Consider the following 9678-nt stretch of genomic DNA (forward strand, 5'->3'; position numbering starts at 1 on the left):
GTCATAGCAACCTGCGCATGCGCGGTAATTTGATTGAGTGTTCTTCAAGCCTCGCAAAATCTCGCGAGAACTTAGCTCTTAAACGCAACAATGAAGATCAGTGAAGGTGAAAGTGTATTGTCCGGAAGTAACCGTGGTCGGTTAAGCCAGTAGTGGTAAGTATATTTCGTATTTATTCCATCTAGACATGATTATATTTAATGGTTGGTATTATCATTAAATTGAATATTTCGTTTAACGCTGTCAAAAAAGTAACCACACCCGCCGAATGTAGGTGCATCACTTCAGATCAGAGTGTAACTTCCGTTGTTCAATGAAACAACTGTTTTATTATTATCAAACTTTTTCATTTAGATGATACCATTAGTTGTTTTAGAAGTCTGTGTCTCAATTTACAAAACAACTGTTTTAAAGACACTTACGTCATTTTACCAGTCTGTGACCAACACGTCCTATACTTGGTGTGTGTGTAATTAAGACAACCTGCCACACCTGTTTATTGTATGCTGCTTTCAATAGATTGATACTGGAATAGAATATGAATATTTCTGATTATTCTTTTAAAAAACTACATTTACAGGCAATTCAACCTTAATAAATTAATATTTGTAGCACTTCAAATCTCCCATAATTACAAGACTATGTTAATACATTAGGGTACAGTAATAGTATAGTATATTTTAATATATTCACCCAAGGTATGAGTCATGGTGGTTTTGTTGATTTGAAATAATATGTTTTATTTCTGTTTATTGTTAGACAGAACGAATTAAAAATTAGGTGAAACTCTTGTTCAAAACTACACATATTTATTGCTATAAATACAGTACCAGAGTGAATACAAAAATGTTTAAAAATAAGCAGTTTTTTTATTTAGCAAATAGTTTTCATGAGAAAAATATTTTGAGATAAGCACATATATTACTAGTAGAGCAAGTACTGTAATGGTTAATAAAAAATTGTCACTTTTATTTTAATTTTTTCAGCAGAACTTATAAACAGCCATAATGCAAGCCAGAGACAGAGAAAAATTACGTATTCATCGGGAACGTTTCGCTGAAGAAATCATAGTGGATCATCTAATTCTGTACTTGAATCGTATTGTGCTAACAGAATTTGATTGTGATAAAATCTATGCCATACGAGATCCTCAGAACCGTGTTCGCAAACTACTGGACATTTTGCCGTCAAAAGGTCCCCTAGCTTTCCAGCATTTCAAATTCTCTTTAAAAGACCATTATCCTGGCTTGCTGGAGTTACTTAATGACACAGCGATTATTAAACACCCTGATGACACCAACCAAGATGAATGTCAACGATTTTTTAAACACCGTGATGCTTTGATTCGTGAGCTTGATCTAACCAAACCAGACATCACTCAGTATCTACTCATGGAAGGTATACTCACCTACCAAGATTTTGACAAAATAAGAAATGCAAAAAGTAATGAAGACAAAGCACGTGTTTTGGTTGACTGTCTGCCATTTCGTGGACCACACGCTTATAAACATTTCATTCTTGCTCTGAAGGCTCACCAGCCGACTGTGATTTTAAAGTTAGAGTCCACAGACTTGGATCCTAATGTGGAGGATACATATTTGTAAATCAAATATACGAAAATTATAATCCCGGATTTAGCAAAAAGGCTATAAGAAAATACAAATTACTTAAACTACAGGCTTCCATAAGGAAATGCAACAACTGTGATACTTTCCTAATTTTATTTCAGTTTCTGCAGCGTTACTCTATTAATTCTGCTGAGTTGTAATTGAAACAAGAATCACAAAAATCACCACAAATGGGGATGTAGGCACTCAATAAATGTAATGGGGCAATGTGTTTATATGAAGAAGAAATCATAGTGGATCGTCTAATTCTGTACTTGAATCGTATTGTGCTAACAGAATTTGATTGTGATAAAATCTATGCCATACGAGATCCTCAGAACCGTGTTCGCAAACTACTGGACATTTTGCCGTCAAAAGGTCCCCTAGCTTTCCAGCATTTCAAATTCTCTTTAAAAGACCATTATCCTGGCTTGCTGGAGTTACTTAATGACACAGCGATTATTAAACACCCTGATGACACCAACCAAGATGAATGTCAACGATTTTTTAAACACCGTGATGCTTTGATTCGTGAGCTTGATCTAACCAAACCAGACATCACTCAGTATCTACTCATGGAAGGTATACTCACCTACCAAGATTTTGACAAAATAAGAAATGCAAAAAGTAATGAAGACAAAGCACGTGTTTTGGTTGACTGTCTGCCATTTCGTGGACCACACGCTTATAAACATTTCATTCTTGCTCTGAAGGCTCACCAGCCGACTGTGATTTTAAAGTTAGAGTCCACAGACTTGGATCCTAATGTGGAGGATACATATTTGTAAATCAAATATACGAAAATTATAATCCCGGATTTAGCAAAAAGGCTATAAGAAAATACAAATTACTTAAACTACAGGCTTCCATAAGGAAATGCAACAACTGTGATACTTTCCTAATTTTATTTCAGTTTCTGCAGCGTTACTCTATTAATTCTGCTGAGTTGTAATTGAAACAAGAATCACAAAAATCACCACAAATGGGGATGTAGGCACTCAATAAATGTAATGGGGCAATGTGTTTATATATCTGTAGTAGCCTTGTCTGTGATGGAGGAAAAAGAGGTGATTCAGTAATCAAACTGGATTCTCTTTTTAATTTGAATACAAGGTAAATAAAAATAATGTTGATTGCTAATATACATTTCCTAAATAAGTTACAATATCTGATCAGATCAAATAAATTATAGCAAAGCACAGTCTTCACTGTAAATCTAAAAAATAATCAATTAAATGTCATCCATTATTATTCATTGTTATGTTTATTTTTAGCATATTGTCATGACTACAACCTGTTCTTTTTTTTATTTTTTATAAATATTGATAAATTTCAGTGGCTTTTATCAATGGTGGCATTTGAACATGTTTCAATCTTGTTCCCTTGGCCACCTGTCTATTTGAATTGTAAAACAGGTTTGTGGTAGTCATAGTATTATACTTTATCTGCAATGTGAATCCTAATATTATCAAATAGTTATCTAGACCACTTTTCAATGAATATTCACACTTTTCTTGTAAATAATTTGGTTGCTGGACTACTAGCTGCAATTTATTTAGTGCATATGTATTGTCATTACTGTTTACATATTCTTCTATACTATATAGATTTCTATTTTTTTAAGAATATTGTTCATATATAGTAATTACTCTGTTCTATGCAGTAATATATGTTGGTATTAAAACCTTCCAAAAGGAATGTATACATTGAGACTTATTAAATGATTTTTTTTAGCTTACTTAAGTGGCCTTTTTATATAAATATAAAATATGTTATCTCTGTCAACCTGTGTCTGGCAGTCTAGCTGGCAGTGTGGATACCACTTTGATTAAAATAAAAATCTAGTTTGGGATTATTTTATTTTATTTTGCTTTAATTTAATTTTAGTTAATTGTTTATTTTGTGATTACTAAATACGTTAAAAAATATAACAACAAAACAAAATAAAATGTATGAAAATTGAAAAAAAAAGCTCAAACTAGAATCTTATTTTATTTGGATTGTTTACAGATCCTAATTGATAAATATTAGTATATATCAATTACTAATATATAGTAATATATTACTAATTATTATATATATTACTAATTGATATATTGGTATGCCGAGCTATTCCAAATAGTGATTTGTGTAAAATTAGTTGACTCCATTAGGTTCTAGGCATCAGGTGTGGATAATGAGTGGATTCCTGTAGATTCAAGGCTGTAGTTGTGTAAAATTAGTTGACTTCATTAGGTTCTAGGCATCATGTGTGGATAATGAGTGGATTCCTGTAGATTCTAGGCTTTAGTTGTGTAAAATTAGTTGACTCCATTAGGTTCTAGGCATTAGGTGTGGATAATACATGGATTCCTGTAGATTCTAGGCTATAGTTGTGTAAAATTAGTGGACTTCATTGGGTTCTAGGCATTAGGTGTGGATAATACATGGATTCCTGTAGTTGTGTAAAATTAGTTGACTCCATTAGGTTCTAGGCATTAGGTGTGGATAATGAGTGGATTCCTGAAGATTCTAGGCTATAGTTGTGTAAAATTAGTTGACTTCATTAGGTTCTAGGCATTAGGTGTGGATAATACATGGATTCCTGTAGATTCTAGGCTTTAGTTGTGTAAAATTAGTTGACTCCATTAGGTTCTAGGCATTAGGCGTGGATAATACATGGATTCATATAGATTCTAGGCTATAGTTGTGTAAAACTAGTGGACTTCATTAGGTTCTAGGCATTAGGTGTGGATAATACATGAATTCCTGTAGATTCTAGGCTGAAGTTGTGTAAAATTAGTGGACTTCATTAGGTTCTAGGCATTAGGTGAGGATAATACATGGATTCCTGTAGATTCTAGGCTATAGTTGTGTAAAATTAGTGGACTTCATTATGTTCTAGGCATTATGTGAGGATAATACATGAATTCCTGTAGATTCTAGGCTATAGTTGTGTAAAATTAGTGGACTTCATTAGGTTCTAGGCATTAGGTGAGGATGATACATGGATTCCTGTAGATTCTAGGCTATAGTTGTGTAAAATTAGTGGACTACATTAGGTTCTAGGCATTAGGTGAGGATAATACATGAATTCCTGTAGATTCTAGGCTATAGTTGTGTAAAAATAGTGGACTTCATTAGGTTCTAGGCATTAGGTGAGGATAATACATGGATTCCTGTAGATTCTAGGCTATAGTTGTGTAAAATTAGTGGACTTCATTAGGTTCTAGGCATTAGGTGTGGATAATACATGGATTCCTGTAGATTCTAGGCTGTAGTTGTGTAAAACTAGTTGACTCCATTAGGTTCTAGGCATTAGGTGTGGATAATACATGGATTCCTGTAGATTCTAGGCTATAGTTGTGTAAAATTAGTTGAATCCATTAGGTTCTAGGCATTAGGTGAGAATAATACATGGATTCCTGTAGTTGTGTAAAATTAGTTGACTCCATTAGGTTCTAGGCATTAGGTGTGGATAATGAGTGGATTCCTGAAGATTCCAGGCTATAGTTGTGTAAAATTAGTTGACTTCATTAGGTTCTAGGCATTAGGTGTGGATAATACATGGATTGCTGTAGATTCTAGGCTTTAGTTGTGTAAAATTAGTTGACTCCATTAGGTTCTAGGCATTAGGTGTGGATAATACATGGATTCTTGTAGATTCTAGGCTATAGTTGTGTAAAATTAGTGGACTTCATTGGGTTCTAGGCATTAGGTGTGGATAATACATGGATTCCTGTAGTTGTGTAAAATTAGTTGACTCCATTAGGTTCTAGGCATTAGGTGTGGATAATGAGTGGATTCCTGAAGATTCTAGGCTATAGTTGTGTAAAATTAGTTGACTTCATTAGGTTCTAGGCATTAGGTGTGGATAATACATGGATTCCTGTAGATTCTAGGTTTTAGTTGTGTAAAATTAGTTGAATCCATTAGGTTCTAGGCAATAGGTGTGGATAATACATGGATTCCTGTAGATTCTAGGCTATAGTTGTGTAAAATTAGTTGAATCCATTAGGTTCTAGGCAATAGGTGTGGATAATACATGGATTCCTGTAGATTCTAGGCTGTAGTTGTGTAAAATTAGTGGACTTCATTAGGTTCTAGGCATTAGGTGAGGATAATACATGAATTCCTGTAGATTCTAGGCTATAGTTGTGTAAAATTAGTGGACTTCATTAGGTTCTAGGCATTAGGTGAGGATAATACATGGATTCCTGTAGATTCTAGGCTATAGTTGTGTAAAATTAGTGGACTTCATTAGGTTCTAGGCATTAGGTGAGGATAATACATGAATTCCTGTAGATTCTAGGCTATAGTTGTGTAAAATTAGTGGACTTCATTAGGTTCTAGGCATTAGGTGAGGATAATACATGGATTCCTGTAGATTCTAGGCTATAGTTGTGTAAAATTAGTGGACTTCATTAGGTTCTAGGCATTAGGTGTGGATAATACATGGATTCCTGTAGATTCTAGGCTGTAGTTGTGTAAAACTAGTTGACTCCATTAGGTTCTATGCATTAGGTGTGGATAATACATGGATTCCTGTAGATTCTAGGCTATAGTTGTGTAAAATTAGTGGAATTCATTAGGTTCTAGGCATTAGGTGTGGATAATACATGGATTCCTGTAGATTCTAGGCTGTAGTTGTGTAAAATTAGTTGAATCCATTAGGTTCTAGGCAATAGGTGTGGATAATACATGGATTCCTGTAGATTCTAGGCTATAGTTGTGTAAAATTAGTTGAATCCATTAGGTTCTAGGCAATAGGTGTGGATAATACATGGATTCCTGTAGATTCTAGGCTGTAGTTGTGTAAAATTAGTTGAATCCATTAGATTCTAGGCATTTGGTGAGGATAATACATGGATTCCTGTAGTTGTGTAAAATTAGTTGACTCCATTAGGTTCTAGGCATTAGGTGTGGATAATGAGTGGATTCCTGAAGATTCTAGGCTATAGTTGTGTAAAATTATTTGACTTCATTAGGTTCTAGGCATTAGGTGTGGATAATACATGGATTCCTGTAGATTCTAGGCTATAGTTGTGTAAAATTAGTTGAATCCATTAGGTTCTAGGCATTAGGTGAGGATAATACATGGATTCCTGTAGTTGTGTAAAATTAGTTGACTCCATTAGGTTCTAGGCATTAGGTGTGGATAATGAGTGGATTCCTGAAGATTCCAGGCTATAGTTGTGTAAAATTAGTTGACTTCATTAGGTTCTAGGCATTAGGTGTGGATAATACTTGGATTGCTGTAGATTCTAGGCTTTAGTTGTGTAAAATTAGTTGACTCCATTAGGTTCTAGGCATTAGGTGTGGATAATACATGGATTCCTGTAGATTCTAGGCTATAGTTGTGTAAAATTAGTGGACTTCATTGGGTTCTAGGCATTAGGTGTGGATAATACATGGATTCCTGTAGTTGTGTAAAATTAGTTGACTTCATTAGGTTCTAGGCATTAGGTGTGGATAATACATGGATTCCTGTAGATTCTAGGCTATAGTTGTGTAAAATTAGTTGAATCCATTAGGTTCTAGGCAATAGGTGTGGATAATACATGGATTCCTGTAGATTCTAGGCTATAGTTGTGTAAAATTAGTTGAATCCATTAGGTTCTAGGCAATAGGTGTGGATAATACATGGATTCCTGTAGATTCTAGGCTGTAGTTGTGTAAAATTAGTGGACTTCATTAGGTTCTAGGCATTAGGTGAGGATAATACATGGATTCCTGTAGATTCTAGGCTATAGTTGTGTAAAATTAGTGTACTTCATTAGGTTCTAGGCATTAGGTGAGGATAATACATGAATTCCTGTAGATTCTAGGCTATAGTTGTGTAAAATTAGTGGACTTCATTAGGTTCTAGGCATTAGGTGAGGATAATACATGGATTCCTGTAGATTCTAGGCTATAGTTGTGTAAAATTAGTGGACTTCATTAGGTTCTAGGCATTAGGTGTGGATAATACATGGATTCCTGTAGATTCTAGGCTGTAGTTGTGTAAAACTAGTTGACTCCATTAGGTTCTAGGCATTAGGTGTGGATAATACATGGATTCCTGTAGATTCTAGGCTATAGTTGTGTAAAATTAGTGGACTTCATTAGGTTCTAGGCATTAGGTGTGGATAATACATGGATTCCTGTAGATTCTAGGCTGTAGTTGTGTAAAATTAGTTGAATCCATTAGGTTCTAGGCAGTAGGTGTGGATAATACATGGATTCCTGTAGATTCTAGGCTATAGTTGTGTAAAATTAGTTGAATCCATTAGGTTCTAGGCAATAGGTGTGGATAATACATGGATTCCTGTAGATTCTAGGCTGTAGTTGTGTAAAATTAGTTGAATCCGTTAGGTTCTAGGCATTAGGTGAGGATAATACATGGATTCCTGTAGTTGTGTAAAATTAGTTGACTCCATTAGGTTCTATGCATTAGGTGTGGATAATGAGTGGATTCCTGAAGATTCTAGGCTATAGTTGTGTAAAATTATTTGACTTCATTAGGTTATATGCATTAGGTGTGGATAATACATGGATTGCTGTAGATTCTAGGCTTTAGTTGTGTAAAATTAGTTGACTCCATTAGGTTCTAGGCATTAGGTGTGGATAATACATGGATTCCTGTAGATTCTAGGCTATAGTTGTGTAAAATTAGTGGACTTCATTGGGTTCTAGGCATTAGGTGTGGATAATACATGGATTCCTGTAGTTGTGTAAAAATAGTTGACTCCATTAGGTTCTCGGCATTAGGTGTGGATAATGAGTGGATTCCTGAAGATTCTAGGCTATAGTTGTGTAAAATTAGTTGACTTCATTAGGTTCTAGGCATTAGGTGTGGATAATACATGGATTCATGTAGATTCTAGGCTATAGTTGTGTAAAACTAGTGGACTTCATTAGGTTCTAGGCATTAGGTGTAGATAATACATGAATTCCTGTAGATTCTAGGCTGTAGTTGTGTAAAATTAGTGGACTTCATTAGGTTCTAGGCATTAGGTGAGGATAATACATGGATTCCTGTAGATTCTAGGCTATAGTTGTGTAAAATTAGTGGACTTCATTAGGTTATAGGCATTAGGTGAGGAAATTACATGAATTCCTGTAGATTCTAGGCTATAGTTGTGTAAAATTAGTGGACTTCATTAGGTTCTAGGCATTAGGTGAGGATAATACATGGATTCCTGTAGATTCTAGGCTGTAGTTGTGTAAAATTAGTGGACTTCATTAGGTTCTAGGCATTAGGTGAGGATAATACATGAATTCCTGTAGATTCTAGGCTATAGTTGTGTAAAATTAGTGGACTTCATTAGGTTCTAGGCATTAGGTGAGGATAATACATGGATTCCTGTAGATTCTAGGCTATAGTTGTGTAAAATTAGTGGACTTCATTAGGTTCTAGGCATTAGGTGAGGATAATACATGAATTCCTGTAGATTCTAGGCTATAGTTGTGTAAAATTAGTGGACTTCATTAGGTTCTAGGCATTAGGTGAGGATAATACATGGATTCCTGTAGATTCTAGGCTATAGTTGTGTAAAATTAGTGGACTTCATTAGGTTCTAGGCATTAGGTGTGGATAATACATGGATTCCTGTAGATTCTAGGCTGTAGTTGTGTAAAACTAGTTGACTCCATTAGGTTCTATGCATTAGGTGTGGATAATACATGGATTCCTGTAGATTCTAGGCTATAGTTGTGTAAAATTAGTGGAATTCATTAGGTTCTAGGCATTAGGTGTGGATAATACATGGATTCCTGTAGATTCTAGGCTGTAGTTGTGTAAAATTAGTTGAATCCATTAGGTTCTAGGCAATAGGTGTGGATAATACATGGATTCCTGTAGATTCTAGGCTATAGTTGTGTAAAATTAGTTGAATCCATTAGGTTCTAGGCAATAGGTGTGGATAATACATGGATTCCTGTAGATTCTAGGCTGTAGTTGTGTAAAATTAGTTGAATCCATTAGATTCTAGGCATTTGGTGAGGATAATACATGGATTACTGTAGTTGTGTAAAATTAGTTGACTCCATTAGGTTCTAGGCATTAGGTGTGGATAATGAGTGGATTCCTGAAGATTCTAGGCTATAGTTG

At 34.7% G+C, this 9678-nt stretch overlaps 2 protein-coding genes across 3 annotated transcripts; both read left to right on the forward strand.

The window, feature by feature from the left end:
* The first annotated feature begins 65 nt into the window (after positions 1–65).
* LOC146742809 (uncharacterized) lies at positions 66–1630 on the forward strand. 2 transcript variants are annotated; one of them, XM_085499060.1, is made up of 2 exons: positions 66–155; positions 987–1630. In XM_085499060.1, exon 2 carries the CDS (start codon positions 1008–1010, stop codon positions 1602–1604), a length of 597 nt encoding a protein of 198 aa, XP_085355186.1. In that variant the 5' UTR covers positions 66–155; positions 987–1007; the 3' UTR covers positions 1605–1630. The 2 variants fall into 2 exon arrangements, with proteins under 2 accessions (XP_085355186.1, XP_085355187.1); XM_085499061.1 differs by having other exon boundaries at positions 74–155; positions 990–1630.
* Positions 1631–1729: 99 nt separating this feature from the next.
* Positions 1730–2747, forward strand: LOC146742810 (uncharacterized). Its single transcript, XM_085499062.1, has one exon. It carries the CDS (start codon positions 1835–1837, stop codon positions 2393–2395), a length of 561 nt encoding a protein of 186 aa, XP_085355188.1. The 5' UTR covers positions 1730–1834; the 3' UTR covers positions 2396–2747.
* Positions 2748–9678: the final 6931 nt, after the last annotated feature.

The sequence above is a fragment of the Saccoglossus kowalevskii genome, chromosome 5 (assembly GCF_978046115.1).
Source record: "Saccoglossus kowalevskii chromosome 5, keSacKowa6.1, whole genome shotgun sequence".
Taxonomy (NCBI): Eukaryota; Metazoa; Hemichordata; class Enteropneusta; family Harrimaniidae; genus Saccoglossus; species Saccoglossus kowalevskii.

Bases quoted from the DNA above. Each gene is read 5' to 3' on its own strand.
- LOC146742809 (XM_085499060.1), top strand. From the start codon at position 1,008: ATGCAAGCCAGAGACAGAGAAAAATTACGTATTCATCGGGAACGTTTC.
- LOC146742810 (XM_085499062.1), top strand. From the start codon at position 1,835: ATGTGTTTATATGAAGAAGAAATCATAGTGGATCGTCTAATTCTGTAC.